General features: G+C 43.8%; 1 protein-coding gene across 1 annotated transcript in view; it reads left to right on the top strand.

The window, feature by feature from the left end:
• The window catches only part of PDZD2 (PDZ domain containing 2), a 187,278-nt gene that overhangs the window by 157,830 nt on the left and 5,929 nt on the right, over positions 1 to 23,519 (top strand). Inside the window, exons 18-23 of the mRNA XM_054987229.1 lie at positions 1,054 to 1,198; positions 4,080 to 7,614; positions 9,939 to 10,056; positions 17,278 to 17,379; positions 21,915 to 22,188; positions 22,857 to 22,991. Coding sequence (XP_054843204.1) covers positions 1,054 to 1,198; positions 4,080 to 7,614; positions 9,939 to 10,056; positions 17,278 to 17,379; positions 21,915 to 22,188; positions 22,857 to 22,991 — 4,309 coding nt within the window. The remainder of the gene's footprint in view (positions 1 to 1,053; positions 1,199 to 4,079; positions 7,615 to 9,938; positions 10,057 to 17,277; positions 17,380 to 21,914; positions 22,189 to 22,856; positions 22,992 to 23,519) is intronic.

The raw sequence follows: 23,519 nt of genomic DNA, 5'->3' as shown, positions 1-23,519 counted from the left end.
CACAATAACAGTGTCTTTTTGTACGATTTCGTGCGAGATTATGCTGTTTTCTGGAACAAGGTAAGCCGTGTGGAAACGGCCCTGGTTTTCTGCATGCCTTGATTGGTAGAGGGGGAGTCATGTCCATAAAGCATGGTCTTCTGCTAGTTGCTTTAACTCATGGCACTAAGAAATCAGTGAAGTGACTCTGTATTTTTCATATGTCCTTTGCTTGCTTTTGGTCTCTCCCTTAATGTTCAGTCTGCCTGCCCCTATAGATTGATAGCTTCCAAGCAAGTTTTCTGCACACCTTCTAAATTTACGGAGAATGATAGAATCATAGGATATGAACTCTCTTATGTGGGCCTGTCTAATAGTCCACCTAGCTGAATACTGGCTTTTTGGATTGGCAGCAGTCCTCAACCAGTCTTCCCTAGGCCAGCTACCTGAGACCCTTTATCAAGGGATGCCAGTTTGTTCCGAACTGCTGGGCGGTAGCTGAACGAAGCCCAGAGGCCTCAAAATCCAACTCCTTGCCCCAAGTCAGGAACTTGCACAGGTCCAAGCTTGATCACTGAGAGTCAACCCAGATAATCTAGACGGCAGCATTTCCTGAAAGGGGACAGAAGTGGAATGCCTAGTTCTTGTTTAAATGTAAACAGATCATTAAGTGACAACCACAGGAGACCTCTTGGCCCAAGTCACTCATCCAAGGACTGGATGCCAGAACAGTTCTGTTACACTGTTCCTGTGCCCTGACCTGGATAGCCAAGGCAAGCCTCATCTCGTCAGATCTCAAAAGCTAAGCAGGGTTGACCTTGGTTAGTAATTGGATGGGAGACCTCCGATAAAGACCGCAGAGGCAGGCAATGGCAAACCACCTCTGTTAATCTCTTGCCTTGAAAAGCCCAGCAGGGGTTGCCATAAATCAGCTATGACTTGGTGGCCTTCTCTACCACCACACTGTTGCTGTAGTTCTAGAAATAAGTATCATGGCTTTGGGGGCTTGTGCCCAGGAAATACATTCTTCGGAAATGGCTCCTGGTTTTTTTTTAATGATTGCAATTTTAACAGGCATCTATGGGAAGGGTGGCTACTGGAGATGAGATCCTTTCTATCAACGGCATCCATGTCCAGGAATTCTCCTATGAGGATGTCTGTCAATATGTACGGTGTCTTCCCACGTCTATCACGCTCGAGGTGCAGAAACCTGTTTCTGGTAAGAGCAGTGTTTTGTACGGTGGTTTTTTGAATATTGAACACATGAAGCTGCCTTATAGCGAATCAGACCATTGGTCCATCATGGTCAGTATGGTCTACTCTGATTGGCAGCAACAATCCAGGGTCTCAGGCAGAGGTCTTTCTCATCACCCACAACCCAATCCTTTTAGCTGGAGATGCCTGGGTTTGAACTTGGGACCTTCTGCATGCCACGCAGATGCTCCACCACTGAGCCACAGCTCCTCCCCGAGGCTGAAAGTGAAGGCAACTGAGACACTGAAAGCGGGTCAAAATATTTCCTGAGCTTAGTGATAGGAAACCAGGTTATGAACCAAGGGATTTTCAAAAGCATGATTCAAGCTAAGAACCACATTGTTCTGTTACTGTTGCATAGAGAGCCAGTTTGGTGTAGTGGTTAAGAGCACGGGACTCTAATCTGGAGAATCGAGTTTGATTCCCCACTCCTCCACTTGAAGCCTGCTGGGTGACCTTGGGTCAGTCACAGCTTCGAGGAGCTCTCTCAACCCCACCCAGCTCACAGGATGTTTGCTGTTGTGGGGATAATAATGACATATTGTCGAAGGCTTTCACGGCCGGAGAACGATGGTTGTTGTGGGTTTTCCGGGCTGTATTGACGTGGTCTTGGCATTGTAGTTCCTGTAGTTCTGTCTTTTGGTGCTACACCTCTGAAGATGCCAGCCACAGCTGCTGGCGAAACGTCAGGAACTACAATGCCAAGACCACGGCAATACAGCCCGGAAAACCCACAACAACCATCAATAATGACATACTTTGTAAACTGCTCTGAGTGGGTGTTAAGTCATCCTGAAGGGTGGTATATAAATTGAATGTCATTATTATTATGTTATTATGGTCAAACATAAACATCTCTGTGGGGTCTGCCCCCAAAGTTCTTCTCCATGAGGAAGCAAGAACATCTAAAAGCTTTGGTGCCTGCATTTGTACACTAGTATCACTGGCTCTGAATGAGGGTTTACATAGCATAACTAAAGCCCTTAAGAGAGCCCATGCTTGCCATCTTATCCCTTAAGAACTGATACAGATACTGTCTTCACTGTACTTTTTCCAAAATGGGGCAACAGGATGCATAGTTGAGATGCAAAGAATCTTTTTAGGTTGGAGGGACGAAGAACAAGCACTGAGGAACTGAAAGCATGGTTTAAAGGTGAAAAGCCAAGCTTTGAGAATAAAACGCGTAAAAGATAAAGAGCCTGAGCTATGAGTTTAGAGGTCCCCATTTAAACCTTAGCTTCACCATCAAATTGCTGGGTGTCTTTGAACAGAGCCACATTTTCCCAGCATCGGCCACCATCTGTAGAGAGTATTGGAATCATAATAATGTCAGCATGGTGCAGGAGTTAGAATGTCAGTCTAAGATCTGAGAGACCCAGATTTGAATCCCCACTCTAACATGGAAGCTCCCTGTGTGAACTGGGGCCAGTCACTCCCTCCCAGCCTAACCTTCACAGAGTTTGTTGTTGGGAGGATAGAATCATAGAATCATAGAGTTGGAAGGGGCCATACAGACCATCTAGTCCAACCCCCTGCCCAGTGCAGGATGAGCCTAAAGCATCTCTGACAAGTATTCATCCAGCCTCTTCTTGAGGCTGGATGGATAAAAATGGTAGATGGGAGGACAATATTGTAAGTAGCTCTGGAACCCCATTGGGAAGAAAAGTGGCATAGAAATATCAAAAATAAATAATGGCCCACATTACAGAGTTGTTTTAGAGATAGCCACTGTGATGTAGTTTGAAACATACTAAACATACTATATAAATACTGTTTGCTGGTATAAATTAGTATTACAGCAGGATTGTGAAAACTGGAGATAACTTTAATATTCCGTGGCTGAGGAAGCAATGGGGTGGATTCATTCTGCCAGTAGAAGTGCCTCCTGCGTTGGGGCAGGCGCCTGGCACTGCAGGGAAGTGTCTTTGTTAGCAGGACAGATTTATTTATTTATGTATTTGATTCCTAGCCCTCCCTCCCCACAAGCAGGGCAGGTTACAGCAATATAAATAGTACAAAAATATAGCATTTGAATACCAGAATCATCAATACATATACATTCAGAATCTCAAGATGGCAGCCCACTCCACTCTTTCTCAACCCTAATATAAGCAAGGGGGAGAGGGGGTACAAACTGATGTCATCACCGTGACTTCGCATGTGAGGAGGTGCAGATGGTTATATAGGCCCCCCTCAGGAGTAGGGAAGCATTTCTAGAGAACCTAAGACTGGCTTCAACCGTACGTCTGGTGGAACATCTCTGTCTTACAGGCCCGCTGAAAGGATTTAAGGTCTTAGCAGGCCCAGGTGTCCTCCAACAGAGAGTTCCACCAGGTTGAGGCCAAGACTGAAAAGGCCCTGGCCCTGGTCAAGGCCAACCAAGCCTCCCTGGGGCTAGGGACTACCAGTAGATGTTTACTTGCTGATCTAAGTGCTCTCTGGGATACATACAGGGAAAGGCAGTCCTTCAGGTATGCTAGTCCCAGTTCATTTAGGGGTTTAAAGGTTTGGATTTGGGAGATCCAGTGCAGGAGGGGCTGTGGCTCATTGTTAAAGTATCTGCTTTGCATGGAGGAAGTTCCAGGTTCAATCCCCAGCATCTCTAGTTAAGAGGATCAGGTACAAACTACCTGAGAGAGGTGCTGCCAGTCAGAGTAGACAGGACTAGATAGAGATCCATGATTTGATTCAGTATTAGGCAGCTGCCTATGTATGTGGGCAATGATTGGTTCGAGAGTATTCCTTTTTTAATAATTAAAAAGCACATCACTTGTGTGTTGTTTTCCTATTCCAGCAGCTCAGCCAATGAAATTACTTCTTTGCTTTCTTCTTTCTTCTTCATTCAGCTCTGAACAGGCTTACAAATCTTGTTGCATCTTCAGAAGCAGAGGAGAGAGTTCCGCCGGATCCAACTGATGTTCTCATGATCGAGGAAGAAATCAGCATTGCAAATCACAAAGCACCTTTGCATAGGGACAATCCAGATAATGTGTCAGGAAGGACAGCACTGCCATTTGATGCCAAGACGAAGGACCAACCAACAGATGCCTTTGAAACCTGCTGTGTCTCAGATAGCACTGTGATTCCAGCTGATACTGATGACTTCCTTGGCAAATGCAGTTTCTCAGAAGAAAAAGACTCCAAGTGTTTATTAATCGGGACCAGATGCACCAAGGAAGACTCTTCTGTGCTGGCAGAAGATTGTTGTGCTAATTCTCAAATAGATCTCATTAAGAATGATGTGCCTGAACGGCCACTGAATTATACAATGGATGCAAAAGAAATCTTGGGGTTTTCGGTCCTAGATTCCATTAACCCAAGCAAGATTTTCACTGTGAACCAAACCCGCTTGAGTAACTATTCCAGGAACTTTAGCCATTTAAATGAAGACATTTTGGCTGGAATGGAAAGCAAGGACAGCACAGCTTCAAAATCGATGTATGCAGCTGCAGAGGATTCCAGCTCAGACCCAGAATCTGTTGTTGAAGCTCCTGGTCTTTCTGGCAGTTCTTCTCACTTACTGTCTGCCCATGACAATCCCTTGGAGACGTATAATTCTACTGAGTCAGATGAGGAGCAAATTGAAATTTGCTGTTTGAATAACGAGCGACAACGTTTTCTTCATCAGCTCCCATCTTCTACAACAGTATCTCATCGTCCGCCAGAATGCAGTCCTTTGGACCAGGCTTTACAAGCAGAAAGCATGGAGGAAATTGGTGCACCGGGAATATCTAATGGGAAACCCTCCTTGGAGGAGCCACAGTCTCCAAGTCACAATACACAACATGCAACTCCATCCACTGCCTTTCATTCTGCTTCTCAGGTACCTCCTTCAAGCACAGATAGGTTAGATCACGCAGTGGATGACAATACAGCTTGCTCTTTCCACGATAATTTTGCCTTAAAGAAAGGAGAGAAGATAATCTTGGAAAGCCTGGAGAGGCTTATGGAAACGCATGGGACGTCTAAACACGATGCTCAAGAAGCACATTTATGCAAGGCAAAAAGTGTGAATGGGTGGGACAGTAAGGTTGTCAACAGAGATGAGCCTAATAAAACTCAAAAGTCAAATACAGAAAATGATTTAGGAACAGATTACGGCAAGCACAAAGGTGGTTATCATTCTGTTTTGACAAAAAGGGGAACTGGCAATTCAGCCCCCTTGAGTAAATCGGACAACCATCTTGTAGACTGCGCATCCCAGAGAACAGGGTGTGGCCCCAAATCACCCCTCCTGGCAAGATCGAAAGATCTGAGTAAGGCCACTGTTCTTCATGATTTACCAGGGAAAAGTGAAAAAGCAAATGCGGTTCCTGTAACGAAATGTTCAAATGCAAAAATTCAAAGTTCTTCTTCCAGTCAGTGCAAAGGCCTTTCAGTCCCATCCAGTCCGTCATCTTCCAAAAAAGGGCATCATGAAACTCGAGGGACCCCCCAGAGGAGTATTGCAGAAACTCTTTCAAATAACACGCAGAACAAACCAGGACCGAAGTTAAAGGGTCTTACTATAAAAAGTAAAGCCAAGGCAAATGCAGATGCCCTTGGAGCCGTCCCAGCAAAAGTTAATGGCACTGATCCGAAAAAGACTTCCCTTCCTGTCCAGCTGTCACCCAGGCTTCTTACGAAGAAAGCCACCGCGCTCCGTAATATAGCTGCACATTTGGAACCACATGTCAGAAGCCTGGCCACAAGCTCCAGGGCTCTTCAGCAGGAGGAGGCAAATAAATCCTCTTTAGCAATACCTCGGGAATCACCCTCGGCCGTGCGGAATGGTGACACCACCACAGTGAAGGACAACAAGGATAAATCCATTAACTGTTTGGAACTAAGCGATGTTGGGATGGCAGAGGGACAAATGGGCTTGCCCATTCCAATTCAGGTGGCCACAAACAGTAAAAAGAAAGAGGACGTTGATGTTGATGACTACCGAACCAGAGAAGGTCCAGCCCAGGTGAACGAACCTTCCAAAATGACGCTCAAGAGTGATTGTATGAGTGACCGGACTGAAAACAATGGAATGGGTGCAAATTTGCCAAATTCTGATGGCTGTGAAATTAGCCCATTAGGGCCTTACAATGCTGGGTCTTCAAAAAAAGAAATTCAACGTACTTTCATTGAGGTGAGACTGTCATCCTCCCCCTTCACATCAACCTCATTGATTCCACAGGAGTCTCTGGAGAAGGAAGAGGGTACCAGTAAGAAGATCTACCAACTGGAGCATGGAGTGAGGAATGTCTTTGAGGAAGAAATTATACACAGTGCATTAAAACCTGTGACAAGAACTTACTCAATGCCTACTCAATTATCGAATCATTTACGCGAGGAGAGCAGCACCATGAATGTACCAGCACATCATGTTCAGGATATTATGGGCAATGCTTCAAGTGAAAAGGATTCTCATTTGGAAATGGGCATGCTGAAAATTGTCCATCTCAATCTGATGAATTGCCGGAGTATCCAAGATGGCAAAGAGACACTCAATAGCATCTCCAGTCCAAACACTCAGGAATTGTCCTTGGCCAATGACAACAGCAGTCGCATAACAGATAAATTAAAAACATGTCGGAGAAATTACTACTATTACGAATTGAACTGGCCACACGATCCCGTTTCATCTTTCTCTGTGAAGCAGAGAATTAAATCTTTCGAGAACCTTGCCAATTTTGATAGGCCTCTCGTTAAAGCCATTGACATACATTCCACTTCTCTCAGCTCTAAGCTTCCCATTGGTCGGAGGCTGTCCGGTGGTGTTCCTACAGTTTCGGCTACCGGTGTAAACGACACAGGCCAGGCGCTGAGACGAAGCTTGAGCTCGTACTGCGAAAGTGAAGGATCGGCATCTCCGCGGATGACAAAGTCATCCACCACCTCAACGTTGACCCATTTGCAGCAGAATTCCACTGAGAACAGCAGCAAAGGTGAGGCTTCCTGGGAGGACAGGGCAAGGAGTGGTGCTTTGGGAGGTCCAACTAGCTTACAACCATCTACCCCCAGCCCCCGAAGAAGCAGGGCCTCAGCGGGGCACATCAGGCACCCACCCTTATCCCGTTCCAAGCTCCGGGAGCTCAGGGCCTTGAGTATGCCAGATCTCGACAAGCTATGCAGCGAAGACTTCTCTATGGAGTCCGACTCTTCTCATTTCAAAAGCGAGCTAGAAATCACACCTGCAGCACACTCTCTCGGCCTTCCCATCGAAAGAGTTTCCAGCCTGAATGAATGTGGGGAGCTCTCCAGATGCGGGGTGACAGACAGACAGCATTCAAAGGAAAGCAGTCCCTGGACCAGTGGTTCTGGCACTCCCGGGTCAGCGTCTGATGAGGAAGTACTGCAGCATGAAGCCTCCATAAACAAGATGCACTTGGGGAAGAGCTGGTCGATCAGGTTGGTTCACTGATTTCATAGTATTATTGGTAGGTACCAGGACTGGTCAGAGTTTAGTAGCCACATAGCAAAACCTTTTAATACCCCCAAGAAACGTGGGCCTGTGTTCAGGGCTGCCTTACTGCGTGCTAAACTTGTAGAATCTGATCCAAAGACAAATTGAGTTCTGCAGCCTGCACATTCAGGGAAAGATACGTGCTTATTTGTTTTTTTAATAATGAATCCAGCAATTTTTATAACTAATTTTGTGTGATTTATTTTGAGTTTACTCAGTCTGGGGAGAAGTGAGGGTTAGGACAAGCACTTCCTAACCTCTAAAAATGTCTTTCAACCATCCCTCTGTTTTCTGAGATCTCTGCAGAATTGCTTGCAGTCTCTCAGATACATTTTTGCAGCTGCAAGAGCTTTTGGAACTGAAAGCAGTTCTTAGGGAACTGAACTCCGCACCAAAGAAAGCATTCTGTGTTTTTGCAGAATTACAGGGTGCAGTTTGCACCGTCTGCCTTTTCATTGCTTCTTGCTTTCCAATACCCTTACTGCAGGCAGCATGCTGGACACATGGACATGTGAAGCTGCCTTTATGGAATCAAGCCAGAGGTCTATCAAGGTTAACATTGTCTGGCAGGGTCTCAAGTGGAAGCCTTTCGTGTCTCCTACTTCCTGATCCTTTTTGCTGGAGAAGCCCAGGGTTGAACCTGAGACCTATTCCATGTAAAGCAGGTTCTTTACCACAGAGCCATGACCCCCTGTTTCTCCCTTTCCTTTCCACATTGTCCCTTCTGCCACCACCTCTCTTTCTATCCTGATGCACAAGCCTCCCCTTCTTCCCTCCACCTCTAGCAGTTCTTATGCAGAGCATTGCACATTTCTTCCCACCCACCCTTCTTGGGGCTTTGTGTATTTCACCACTACCCCCGTCTCTCTTACCTTTTCCTCCCTTGGCTTTTGTTCTGGCATCCCTGTGAATTTTGTTTCTAGAGACCCATACAGCTACCTGTTTTTGGGTCCATCCTAGAGACTCCCTACACGAGACCTCTTATACGAGGATGCTCAAGTGTAAGGAAATGCTGGGAAGCCTAGTTTAAAAAGACAGAGCCGGCAAAGATCACTCCTCAGAGGGTTTGTTAATTTCATCCTTGCCTTCCCCAAGGGGAGGTGAAACTGGTAGAGCCTTTGGGGAGGCAAAGATGAAATTAACATCCTCTGAGGAGCAATCTCTGCCGGCTCTGTGTAGAGAGGTGAAATTGGCAGAGCCTTTGGCTCTGTCTTTTTGAACTACGCTTCCCAGCTAACATTGCATCTCCCTAGTTTCCCTACAGAAATTCCTAGTGTGTGACTGAGAAGCAGGATCCTCTGTTTCCACCAACAGCAAGTCATGTATTACTAAGACCTTGTTTTAATTATACATTTGTTCATGTTCCTGAGCCAAATGTGGTTCATAACCTACTCTAGACATTTTTCTCATTTTTTTTAAGCGCAGGTGGGAAGAGGGAGAATTTTCCAAGCAACATTTTCTTCCCCTGAGTTCATGAGAAAGTTGTTTTTTTTTTTTGCTCCTGTTTCCATCCTCGTAATTCTTACAGTGCAGTCTTAAGCAGAGATACACCCTTCTGAGTGCATGGAAGTCAATGGGCCTGGCCCCAACGAGTCTTCCTTCAAAGGCCAAAACAGCTCAGGAAAGAGCCCTGTCCCTTCCCTCTGCCCTTTTCTGACAGAAACCAAGCTTGGAATACAAGCTAAACTGCTATGGGTGCTTAGCAACAGCCACTAAGGGCATCTGGTAAAAGCTGCAGGCATTCCTTTTATCATTTTGCCTTCTTTAAAACCCCCAATGTATTTTTTTATTTCTGATTTTTCTGCAAACCTAGGACATTTTTCAGGCATGTAAGAAGATCTGTCTTGTCCATTCATGGCTTCAGTCTCCAGATTTAAGTATCTGCAGATCAGAACCATTTGGCTATTAGTTTATAAGATAACTGTGTTTAGGATTATACTGTAAGGCATCTTCTGTAAGAGGCAAGAAGACAAGTCTCTTCCTAGCCTGTTCAAGGAGTCCCCCTTGCTTCTGAGACCTCTGCATGCAGAAGGAAGATTTAGACCAGGCAATTGTATGAGTGTTTCAAGTGCCTGTCTTGTCTGAAATAGACTTTTAATGGATTCTGTGCTACCAAACCCAATTTTCCAAGGTAATGTAAATTTCTAGATGTCTTAGCCATCTCCATGTTCAAGGGGGGAGGGTGGAATTTGAATTGTTCTTATTATACCATCAAATACATCTCTGCAGTCTCATTCAGTACAACATTTTGCATTTATATTTGTTTTAGCTTGGATGAACTCTTGGTCTCCACTCTGGATCAACAGAAACTGCAGTCTGTTTTGTCTTCAGTGACAACAAAATGTGATGTTTCTTCTTTACTCCAGGAGGCCAAAGCACAAGCAGAGGTAAGCATAGACAAGACCAAAATGAAAACAATGACCAATGTTTCCGGAAGAAAAGATGAGTAATGTTCACAGGAAGATAGATAGTTCCAGTGCCGTGATAGGAACATTTTGGAAATAAGTTCCATTGACTATCCCTGATTTGGATTCTGAGTAGACCTGCTAAGTATTGGTCTCTATGTGTATTGTTTTATACTGTGTCTTTGAGAGCTTAAACTACAAGAGACGAATTACACGAGGACGCTCATGTGAAGGAAGTCGCAATGTTAGCTGGGAAGCCAAGTTTTAAAAGACAGATTGGAAGGTTCTGTCAATTTCCCCTCTCTACAGAACAGCAAAGATAGCTCCTCAGAGGGTTTGTTTATTTCCTGTTCACCTCCTAGAAGGGGATGTGAAACTGACAGAACCTTCCAGAGGCCAAGAGGAAATTAACAAACCATCTGAGGAGCAATCTTTGCTGGCTGGTAGAGAGGCGAAATTGACAAAGCCTTCTGATCTGTCTTTTAAAACTCAGCTTCCAGGCTAACATTGTGACTCCCTTCACGTGCATGTAATTCATCTCTTGTAGTTTAGCTCTGAGTCTCTTGTAGTTTAGCTCTGAGTCTCAGTGAGAAAGGCAGGCTATAATTAGATATTTTCCCCATCTCCTGCATACAGAAGGGCACAAGGTAAGGAGGTGTGTTCATGCAAGCATGCTAGGTCGAGAACCCACATCCACCAATTCTCCACTCATCATAAAGAGCAGCCAGCTGTGGATGTTATCTGTATGAATTGCATTGCTTTCAAGGGGATGCCCATTTGATAATGCACCTAAATTTGCAACTGCATTCTGGCATTCTGATTCACTGGAACGGGACTATAGTGCTATTCTTTAATCCCAAGCTAAGAGAGATATGGGGAAACAAACTAGGAATATTTAGGAACTGGTGGGACTTCTTTCTGTATCTTGTCTCTCACTTAGCACTGGGCTGTCCAAATTCCTCACTCCACTGCTGGAAACTATGTTGTAATTCAATAGTTATGTAAAATATATACTGACTGACCTGGGGCAAAGCTTCAGTGTATTTAAATGCCCATGAGGTTTATTTAAAGGATTTCTATCCTTTAACCATCGCTCTAAATCATTCAGAATATCATTTTTGTTACCATTGTAAAAGTTTTACAAGTCCATTTTCCAAACAGGCTTACTTATTCCAGGCCGGAAAGCAAAACGTAATTGCTGATCCTTCAGGCAGATGTACAGAATGGGTGACGCACAGAAATGTTGGGGTTGGGCAGGGAGGGGGGCAGCAAATACGTTCTTCAGTTAAATTGAAGACTGAGATGCTGCAATTTCCTGAAGTCAGCGACTGGGCTGTGTCTTTCTGACGGCTGCCAACTTGCTGCATGGTTGGGAGAGGGTGCATCTGGTCTCCCCATCAGCCTCTCCTCAATTAGGCCCCTAGTGCATTTCTCCCAGTTGAATTTGACAGTAAAAAAAAAATCCATTGTTTTTCTTGAATACCTGCAATCAAATTCTAGACACAGACGCAAAAAAATGTGACTGCATCTTGCCGTACATGGCTTGCCAATTGGACGTTGGCCAACCAATCTTTCCATGGTCCTGAGCTAAGAGCATGAAGTCGTTCCAAACCATGATTGAAGACAAACATTCCAGTCAGAGAAGGAATCTGGCGAACCAGGTCTGAGCTTCCTTCCTCAGGACAAGAGCAGGCAGCTGGACTCCCTCTTTGTGGGAACAAAATCTGTGATTTTCAGGGTTAGAGTCATAGCTCAGAAACAGAGCGCTCACTTTGTATTTAGAATATCTCAGATTCATTCTCTAGTATCTCCAGCCGAAGGTGTCAGGAAAAAAATCCTCTCTGTGCCTGAGACCCAAGGAGTAATGAACATTGTGTTAAATTGACCAATGTTTTTTATTTTGGAATAGGGCGGCTTCATATTTATTTATTTATTTATTTATTTATTTATTTATTTATTTATTTATTTATTTATTTATGCAAAGAGATAGGGGTACAGAAAGGAAAAAGGGGAGAGGGGCCAAAGTTACAATTAAAAGAAAATTAAAGATCCACACTACCAGAACTATCCAAATGCAATAACCATATAACATTTAATATATAACTTTCAGGTAAATAACACTACACAATATTTCATCTCTCCATCCTGGTAAACTAACTATATACCAATTATAAAATATTTAGCATTATTTATTAAGATACTTTTACAACATATCTATACTTTATGATTGCTAATTCAAAAAAATAGACAATGCATTTAAAAATATTTTAACATATTTCCAAAAGATATACTAATACACTTATCTTACATCTAAAACTAATTATATCATAATATATAGGATAGTATATCCTAAAAGGTTTTTTTTAGTACCGATTATATTACAGTAATCAAATTAAGTAACATATATATCTGTACACTATATCAAAAACTTAAACTAACGTGTTTCTTTAACCTCTGGCAGTCTCAAGCAGTTTCATATGTTAATTTTTTTTAAAAAATGAATACTACTGAGTTTGACTCAAGACTGCAGATTATGGCATTCAGCTTCAGTTTGAATTAGTCACTGTCGCCTGTGGCCTGAAGGAAAAAGTTGGCTTTACTGCCAATTCCCATTCTCGTCACACATTTGTCCCAAACATCCTCCTGAATTTTGTTCTGTGGTTTGCCCAAATTTTCTGATTTATACTGATCATTTTCCATCTTTAACAATTTTGCGACTATTCCAAAACGTGGATTTTTAAACACCCATTAAAAATTCCTTAGCTTAGTGAAAGAGCTTTATTTCCAGCCATGCTTTGAGGTCTTTTAGTCTCTTGAATATGAAATATATTGTGATCCCATAATTAAACTAGAAATCCATCTGGGGGATCCATCAGAGGAGGAGTTAAATGTATTACTCTACTTAAAAAATGTTTTGAATTTTCCTGTACCTGCCAATGAACTAGAAGATTTAGATTTTTTTATTTTTTACCAGTCATCTGGCTAATTGTTTCCCCAAAAAATCTCAACTAACTACTTTTTATGTACAGCCCTGAGCCTGCTGGAAATGTGGGGAGGGCGGAATAAAAATCGGAAATAAATAAATAAATAAATGGATCTCCAAGGCTGGCATCTTTTAAAAAGAACGGCTGCTTGTTTTGTGGAGGGGGGCTAGATTTTAAATAGAGATTAGGCATATGCAACGAGCCAGTGCTTAATCCTTTCCTCAGCTGCTGTTTCTCTGCTCTTAATGGCCTCAACAGGCCTTGTTCCACTCTCACTCTGTGTGTGTGTAGTTATGGCAACCCTCTAGGGTTTTCAAGGCAAGGGACAAACAAGAGCGGTCAACCCTGGTTAGCTTCCGAGATCTGAGGAAATCAGGCTAGCCTGGGCTAGCCAGGTCAGGGTCACACTCTGAGGGATTCAAAATACAATTTGGAGAGATTACTGGGAGCAGATAAATGGTGTGTGTGGTTAATGGTGTGTGCGGTTAACAGCAGCCGGACTCTAATCTGGAGAACCGAGTTTGATTGCCCACTTCTCTACTTGAAGCCAGCTGAGTGACCTTGGGTCCGTCACAGCTCTTCTGAGCTCTCTCAGCCCCACCCACCTCACAGGGGGATTGTCATGAGGATAATAATAACACACTTTGTAAACTGCTCCGAGTGGGTGTTAAGTTGTCCTGAAGGGTAGTATATAAATCGAATATTGTTGTTATTATGCCCTGACCTGGATAGCCCAGGTGAGCCCGATCTCATCAGATCTCAGAAGCTAAGCAGGGTTGTCCTGGGTTAGTACTTGGATGAGAGACCTCCAACGAAGACCAGGCTTGCAGAGGCAGGCAATGGCAAACCACTTCTGATAGTCTCTTGCCATGAAAACTCCAGCAGGGGTCGCCTAAGTCGCTATGACTTGAAGGCACTCCCCACCACCATTATTATTATAGTGTTTCTCCACTCAATTCCCCTTCCCCCAGTCTTTTTCCTTTCAAAAAGGAATCAGGTCAAATGTGAATAATGGCTTAATTAGTCCTTAATTTATAGCTGTTGTGAGAATAAAATTGAGTAGAGACTCCTGTAGCTCCTTGGAGGAAGGGTGGCATAATAGTAGATATAGAGCCTCGGCTATCTCATGAATGGCCATGAAAATGGCTAGAATTTTATTCAGTTGTGTATGATCTTTTGAAAGGAAGTCCCACAGTGTTCTCCCCACCTCTCCCTCTGCAACCACATGTATATTTTTGTGTCTCTGTTGCATTTATGAGCACCTATGAGAGATTCCTGGGGAAGGGGACCTCCCCAAACCTACTCCCAAACCTGGTTAAAGATTGTCGGTCCCAAGAGTTGGGTGAGCCAGGTGGGTTTGGCTAGCCTTACAGAAATGCTAAGACTGGGTTGTGTTTCCAGCCAGAAGCAATCAAATGTACTTTTAAGTATTTTCACATGAATCTTAAGAGAGATTATTTATTCATGCTGGTTTTTTAAAATCCAAGAACTCAAATATTTATGAAACTGAATGCATTTTGGAACGCCATCCGTGTCTGCATACTTTCTCACATCTGCTCTTAAGTCCAAAGTGGCACATGGTCTGGAAAACATTATGGAGTTCATACACTGGCTTTTAGTCCCCTGAAGGATGAATCTCAGTCTTCTCTGGTTGTCAAAAAACAGGCTTTCTGGACTGGTTTGGTTAGATGACGGCAGTTTTGGAGGCCTACCGTACTGTGCATACAAGCGGTCGGGAAACCCTGAAAATTCAGATACTGTGGCACTGAACTGGGCAGATCTCTGGGCAGAACCTTCCTAGCCTTGGAATCAGATGATCAGGAAAATCCAATCACTTCTCCCTTCTAGATTATACAGGGTCTGCTGCTATTTTTCAGCTTTGTGATTAGTTAATCCACAGGGAATCCCCTCAGCTGCTGCTCAGTGCCTGATAAGACTTTTACAACCACTCTTCCCTTGTGGTTCACTGCATAGCCTGCATTGCCTGTCCCTGGCTTGCACCCGCCCCTACCACTTCTAAGGATATCCTACATGGTGTAGTGATTAAAGCGATGGACTAGGATTTGTAAGAACTGGGTTCAAGTACCCAAGATCACTGGCTTACCCTGGGCCAATCACTCTGTCTTAGCCTAGTCTACTTCATAGGGTCAGGGCTTTTTTTCTGCCAAAATGCAGTGGAATGCAGTTCCAGCACCTCTCAGCGCCAGGAGTTGGAGGAGGGGATGGTGACGGGCAGGCGCCTGCACAGCCTCTCCATTCTGGCATCGGGAGCTGGGGGAGGCGGCAGGCGGGTGAGTGCAGGCAGGCAGTTGGCTACATGGTGCACCCTGGCCTTGGCTGGCTTGCATGCTTCACACTCATCTAGGATTGCCAGCTCCAGGTAGAAAAATTCCTGAAGATTTGGGGGCTGGCATCTGGAGAGGGTGGGGGTTGAGGGTGTCTGCTTCCAGCTCCTGAAACTCAAGCTGTATCCCCCCCCCCCCCATCAAGTCTGCCGCACTCTAGTATAAATGTTAAGTAAGTTAGGTTCTTGTTTCTTAACACTTTCAGCACTGTATCAAACTTCTGGTTGTTTTCAAATTTCTGCAATCCATTCCCTATTGTATTGTTTATTGAATGCTCCATTCTGTTGATAGTATTGACTTTCTCTGTGAAATGTGTCTTGAGTCTCAGTGAGAAAAGCTGACTATAAATAGTACAAACAAAATTAAATAAATAGCAACCCTGCAAGGTTTTTAAGGCAAGAGATGTGCAGAGGTGGTTTGCCGTTGCCTGCCTCTGTGAAACAACCCTGGAGGTATCACCGACTTAGCTTCCGAGATCTGGGCTCAGATGGTATACTGCCCCTATACGTGGAGTATCCAGTTAACTCTTATGCTAAAATAACTGTGAATAGACCTTTCATCCACACATTTCTCTAATCGATTTTAAAGTCCCTAATACCCTCTAGCAGCTGCCACATCATGTGGCAGTGAATTCCATATATTACAGATGCACTCTTTAATATCCAGATGAGTTAGCCGTATTAGTCTGTAACTGCAAAATAGTAAAAAGTCCAGTAGCACCTTTAAGACTAATCAACTTTATTGAGGCATAAGCTTTTGAGAACCACATGCATAAGTGGGCGTCATCAACATATTGATGGCGCTCAGTACCAATGCCTCAGACAATGTAGGTCAAAAGTCTTTTAATCAAATGGATTCTGGTTTTGGAAAAGGAGTCCTCAAAACTTGCAAGTTGCTGCTCACCAAGTAGATTTCTGGCTCACAACACTGCACCACTTAGAGGGAACATTGCTGCCAGGTAAGGGGCAGGGAGGCTAGTGGGCCCGAATTGCGGGAGCGCTCCTGGGGGGTGGCCACACCCTGCGCGATGATGTCACTTCCAAGAAGTGACATCGTCGCACAGTACTGGGAGCGCACACATGCTTTGTGCGTGCCCATGTGGTACTAGGGATGCCGCCTCCTGCTGGGAGTTGCCCCGGGTGCTGGCAAACTATGCAACACCACTGAGTTCCACCACCTCTTTTCTCAGAAAAAAAGCCCTGCAGGATTGTTGTCAAGAGAAAAGATGGGAGAACTGTATGCACTGCTCTGAATTCCTAGGGATAGAGGAGACCAATTCACAAAACCTTTGAAATGTTGAGTTTTGGAGTTGCATCCAAAGGGCAATGTTTGAATGTGTACACAGCACATCTACTCCTGGCAATCCACATCTGCCCATGACTGTCCTTGGTGCCTCCATTCACATCTCTTTGCTTCCCTGGATTTCTAAGCAAGCACGGATGGGTAGTAAGTTAACACAAGGCTTAATTGCATGGTCAGGGGATTTAAGTGGTCACCTCCCCACACTGATGAAGGTTCAAGGTCTCCATTGCTCCCTCCCCAGTGGTGAGTTATTGGCATTCTGCACATGCCTAGAGACATGTCCCATGGTACTGAAATGTGGTTCCAGGGCTGTACACCTTGATATAATGTGCCTTGACTGAATGTCTCTTTATACTTTCATGTGTGTCATTGGAACCCAAAACAGCTCTTAGTGATAACTGCCTTAATAATTCGATGGTACTGCAAATACAAATTTGCATTTGGAGGTTTGGAACTCCCAGGAAGTGTTGGTTGAAACATGTGGCTCTCACAGACATTTTGAGTGTTATGTTCGTATTTCGTCTTGGTTTTTAATCTCAGGATAATTCTTTTTTAATTTTTTTTTAAATCAGCACAAAGAAGATGTTTACTTCGTAGTCTTAAATAAAGAGGAAGGCTCTGGCCTGGGATTTAGCGTTGCTGGAGGAGTAGATCTGGAACAGAAATCAATCATCGTAAGTGGTGACTGCATCTTTTCTCCTAAGCCAGCTGGAAATTAGATCAAGGGCTCATTTATCATGTCAGTCCCCAGCCAAAAAGCCCCAGTGCGAAGGGCTTCTTGTGTTGGTTTCCATGTCATCTGCTTCTGTAATCAGAATGGAAAACGGCATGGGTGCCGATAAATAAACTTCGACGTTAGGTATTGCCAAAGAAGAACTTTGGGGGGACAGCCTGAACTCACCCATCCTTGATTGTTTTGGCCCTTTTTGCAGACTACAGCAGGCTCCCAGTGAGCATCTAATGTACCCTCTTTTCCAGAAATTCCCAAACTGTGTATTGGGTACCATGAGAAAACTTGTCAGATGAATGAAATAGCCTCTTTTGAATCCAAAATATTTATCCCCAGAAGTTGCTCCCCTCTGCATCATACTTTCTTCCAAACAACCTCCACTGAGGGCACATGAATACCGGCATTGGGTATGACGGATGATTCGATCGCATCTGATGCAGATACACAGTTGTGGCATCAGAGGAGACTGCCTGTTGCATCTCTCTATGAGTTACTGCTCTGATTTTGCTACTTTCTAATGAGGAGGCAGACCTGGATCAGTGACTCTAAGAAACACAATGAGTAAATCTGTTCTCTGTGTGGAAATAATTTTTACCTTTTATGTCCTCTGAAAATAGGAGTGCAAGAATGTCTCTAGTTTGAATTCAGAAGTTTGGGAAAGAGTGCATTTTTATTAAAATCAGTGTTTAGTTGATTGGCTTGATAATCCACCCGACCCCTAGTGTTTAGAGGGGGAAACAATTCTTTCTTACCTCCTACAACAGTTTCACGAGAGAGGCACTTTGTATTTATTTATTTTGTTGTTATTAAATTTACCTCCTGCTTGTGATCTCACAGCAACTTACAAAGATTTTCCAGGCGCATCTGGGCAATTTACAGGGCTGACTTAACTTCAACGGTCGCTGAAGCTGTGGGAGGAGAATAAACCATTGGAAATTCTTCCCACCCTTAATCTCCTCTTCTTCAACACTGTACTCTCAGGGCCAATTTCCACCCATCCTTCCATTTCCCCCTTCTCCTTTATCTAATTATCAGCTGTTCTCAACATTCTGAGGACAATGAGCACGCTCAGTCCACATCAAAAAATTTTTCCTGGGGAGGAGGATTCTTTTTTAAAGGGACCCATACTCAGCCCTCTACATATGACCCCTGTGTGCAGTGGCTGAACTTGTGGGTAGGCAGAATGGGCACAAATGCGCTGGCCCCCTCTCTGCTTCCGCATGATCACTGGGTTGTCTGGAGAGCCAGTTAGGTGTAGTGGTGTTGGACTAGGATCTGGGAGACCCAGGTTCGAATCTCCACTCTGCCACAGAAGCTTGCTGGATGACCTTGGGCCAATCACACTCTCTCAGCCTATCTTACCTCGCAGGGTTGTTGTGAGTATAAAATGGAGGAGAGAACAATATAAGCCACTTTTGGGTCTCTGCTGGGGAGAAAGCAATGAAGCAAGAGTGTGATAGTATGGAGGAAGTGTCTGTGAGTACACGCCTTCCTGTGACTGACAGCAGTGCTTTTCAAAATGTTGCCGATCATGGGGAGAGTGTGCATGCAGACACCTCCTCCATGTGTAGACACAGCGCTCACAAGCCAGTGATCACTCAAAGAGGGAGATGGGTCCAGCACACTCGTACACACTCCCCGTCTCTGTGCATTCAGTTAGTGCACAGAGGGGTCTGCATACAGGGCTTTATTCTTCTGAATTCCTCAGGAGCCTTCAGGTACACAGAATATGAATCTTTGTCAAAGTAAATGCATACTAATATTGTGAACCATGAACATTTAATATTAAAGAGAATGATCTTTTGCCTGGTATACAGTACTGAAAAAGATGTGCATGTTTAAGCTTTATAGATAGGTATTGGACGATGTTCCAAATATTTTATTATCAGGGACTTTTTTCATTATAGTGTTTCCCTGCAGCACAGGAACTGTGTTCCCATGAACGAAATAAACAACGCAAGGTCATTCTTTAGTCATTCAAGAGGGCCTGCCTCACTTCTCTACTATTCATACACACACATCTTGGAAAAAAATAATCATTCTAATAGTAAAACGACTGGCTGTGTTGTGATCACAAAGGCAGAAGAACTGGACCACCCTGAAACAAGACAGGGATTTTATGCATACTCACGGGTACTCTCTGTATATGAAGAAAAATAGGACTTTGTAAATCAGGGGGCAATCAGCTTGCTCAAGGCCCTTTGAACAGTTTAAAGAGTACCCCCAAGTATGTAAAAAAGTACGCTCTGTTTGTTCATCTTTTGAATATAGCCTCTTATAAGTGCCCTGGATCCTTGTATTCCCCAAGCCCAACATTCCTTGTGATTACCCGCCCATAAACCCAGACCTGACCTCCTTTGTAACTTACAGTTCCCTGTGCAGAAATTCATACTCCTGTATAGGAATATAAATATACAATGTGCCTGCCACTTTCGTACAGGAAGATTATTGTCCAAAATGGCGTCTCCGTGTTCCAAGAAGTATACCTCTGAATATCAGATGCTAGGAAAAAGGGAGGCTGGCGGCTTGGCTTTTTCCAGCAGGACTCCTTATGATTGTGTAGAAATGTTTTTTTTTAAAAAATCTTCCTTTCTACTAACATAGTGTTTGACAGGCAGAATGCGCACATACTGGGAAATATCAACCGTGAGAGGATGTATATGCTGCATAAACAATGAGTTGGATTGAATCCACTATGAGCTGAGCAAAGCTTTAGGAACAGGACTTTCCCACTTCCTCTCTTCGGTTGCAGCCCACTCATCACCGCTCCCACCCATGAACACTGTAGGGAGAAAATCTGGGATCTGCATTGAGTAAAAATCACCTGCCTTTCTCCACCAATGAAGTAGAGTAAGTAGTGTTACGTCAGTGAACAGCCACCTTTGGATCCAAACCAATATGGAAACAGATGCCCACAGAATACTATAATATACTATGAGCTAAAAGTGGCTTGTAAAAATAGAGAATTGGTCCATAAGGTATCAGGGTATGGCAACTAATAATGCGCTTTTATTTTGCTTGTACCATGAGCATAAACTGATCGTGGCATATCGACAGAAGAATGGGATTTGTAGTAGAAAACTTCTGGATGACTTGCTACTTTGGTGATTATCAGAAAGTTCAAGGACAGTCTACTTTTAATTACTAAATGCCAAGAATAATCAAGGGGTGGGATTCTGTCGTCCTTTGCTTACGCACTTCCTAGGCATATGTCATTGACTATCAATGCAGAGACAATCAATGGGCAAGATTGACCTTTGGGTCAATCGAGTGTGGTGATCCATATATACATCGTGCTATTTAACAGCTGTTTGTAACCTGATGCATTACAGTAGGAAATGAGATAAAGTTGGTCTGTTTTCCTCACATTGAGGGACAACTTACAACTTAAGAACAGCCACATCCTCCCATATTGTCCAACCCACTAGTTTATGCCTGCCTCACCAGCCCTGCTCTCTGTGCCCTGCCTTCAGAGATGAAGTGGGGGGCAACCAAAGACAGGTCCTTTTCAGTAGTGACACCTTGCTTGGGGAATACCCTTCCCTTGAGGCGCACCTTGTATCTTCACTGCTTTCTTTTAGGCGCCAGGCCAAAATGTTCCTGTTCACCAGGTTTTTAATTGAGGAGTTGATTTTTTAACACTGTTTCAGTCTGATCTATTTTTCTGATCTATGATTTTTATGATGAGCCTTTTTAAAAAGATGATGGATTTTAATTATCATCTTTTAATGCTTTTATTATTTTTACTTGGTAAGTCACCTCAGGCAGGTTTTTGGAGAGGTGGCAGAAAAGTGTTCTAAATAATTGAAGAGCAAGATTCTGGTCTAGTAGCACCTCAGAGATCAACTAGATTTCCAAAGTATGAGCTTTCAAGAGCTCTAAGGTGCTATTGGACTCAAATCTTAATAATAATAATAGCAACAGAAGCAACAACAACCACTACTCCACGTATATACTGCTCTTCTAGGCAGATTAGTGCCTAGTGAACAAGTCAGTGTTGTTATTATCCCCGCACTACAGCTGAGGAGCTGGGCCTGAGAGGAGTGGCTCACCCAAGGCCACCTACTGAGCTCATGGCAGTAGCCTGATTCGAACCCGTAGAGTGCTGATTCGCAGCCGAACTATTTAACCACTGTTCTACTTGAAACTAAATAAAATAAGTAAACAAAAGTGATCTCACACTCCAGTAATTCAAACAGGCACATGTATTGAAGTTTTGGTAACGTCCACATTTTTTTTAAAAATGTAATTGGTTAAAATGTAATTGCCTAAAAAGCCAGCGTTTAACTGAAAAATCTTTATTGGTTTGACAGCTTTCATTTGTAATGTGCTGATTCCGCACATTCAATGCACTTTATCAATCGTTTGAGGTGGATTTTTTGTTCCGCACACAAAAAAATCCATTCCAAATGATCTATAAAGAGGATTGGAAGTGCATTATCCAACGTGTGCGGAACCACTCGATGTCTCTTCTTGCAGGTCCATCGAGTGTTTTCAAAAGGGGTGGCATTCCAGGAAGGGATCATTCATCGTGGCGACCTCCTCCTTTCTATCAATGGCGTTTGTCTTGCGGGGTCGGTGCACGGGGATGTGCTCAATGCCCTCCACCAGGCCAGGCTCCACAAATATGCCGTCATCATCATCAAGAAGGTCAAAGGCAGAGAAAAGACACCTTCTTCCCACACCGAACTAGCTACTCCTGGCAGACAGACTTTGGTGGCGGAGAAGGATGCGGCTATGGAAAGGGGAACAGGTACGGTGTCTGTTCAGCAGCGGCTGGAATGAATTCCCTCCGAAGAAAAATCAATGGGTGGAAAAGGCATCATATGGTTCTTGTTATAACTGTCTGTGCATTTGCGCAATTGGACGGAGCGAATGAAAATACACTTGAGTTTTGACTCGAACTCTTTGGAACCAGAAGAGCTTTTAAAGAAGTCATCATAGGCAGGTAGTTTCTTAGGCCAAGGGGAGTTCATGTGGAACTGAGTTGGTCATTTTCCACTTAGATCAGCTGGAAATCGGATCAGGCATTTCAGATGCTGGGTTATGAATAATGTAATAAAGATGAACATTTAATGGCCTTATTTCCAGAGTCAAAGTATATTTGGATTTATACATTAGCAATCCCAGACCACTCTATTCAAACAGGAATTCTGTGCCAATACCTAAAAATGAAGCATAAAACCACCTCCAAATTACCATTGGCTGTTTATTAGTTACTAGGAATGGAAATAACATGGGAAGGAAAAGACTGGGGGTTTTAATCAATACCTCCCCAAGGAATGGGTAGTTGGTCGGTCTATGCTTCTTTGTTGAAGGCTCCCCTGTACTCTCTTTTGGCACAATCTCCCAGTGCTGTGATCTTTTAAGCCTCTGTCATCTGCTGTTAAGTGATCTGCATGTTTTTCCCCTCCATTGAAGGTCCAACGGGAGAACTGAATGATACCATTTGTATTGAACTGTTGAAGACTTCTGCTGGCGTGGGGTTCAGTCTGGACGGAGGAAGAGCTTCTCTTTCTGGAGACAGGCCATTGCTTATCAAAAGAATATTTAAAGGTACTCAGGGAAAGAGGTTTTTTTTTCCAAACTCTACTAACCCCCTACCAACCCTAATGGCATTGCAACATTGAGCTGAGTGCTTCTTTCACATAAGAAACCATCCAGACCTCTCCGTTTCCCCCCCGTTTTCAATTCTCACTTGCTTTACATTTGACACTCTTTGCATTCTTGGTCTTGTGCAGTTTGCTATCCCACAGGCTGAATCCCCCAACAAGGATGTTGTGGGTGTGAAAACAATATGGATTGTGGACGCATTTTACTGTGTTAATCTTTAAGATGTCACCACAACCTTTTTTTTGTTTTAGCTGCAACAGACTAACACATTTATTATGGCATAATCTTTCTTGAGGCAAAGCCCACTTTAGAAGCTGACAAAATGACCGGAGAGGGGCCAAGGCTCAGTGGCAGAGCGTTTAGCATCTGCTTGGCTTGCAGAAGGACCCAGGTTTACTCGTTGGCCACTCCAGTGGAAAGGCTCAGGTGGCAGGTGATGTGAAAGACCTTGACCTGAGCCTCTTGGAGAGC

Source organism: Eublepharis macularius, chromosome 8 (assembly GCF_028583425.1).
Source record: "Eublepharis macularius isolate TG4126 chromosome 8, MPM_Emac_v1.0, whole genome shotgun sequence".
Lineage (NCBI taxonomy): Eukaryota > Metazoa > Chordata > Lepidosauria > Squamata > Eublepharidae > Eublepharis > Eublepharis macularius.
The sequence above is the reverse complement of the archived record's forward strand: the minus strand, read 5'-3'. Positions and strand labels throughout refer to the sequence as shown.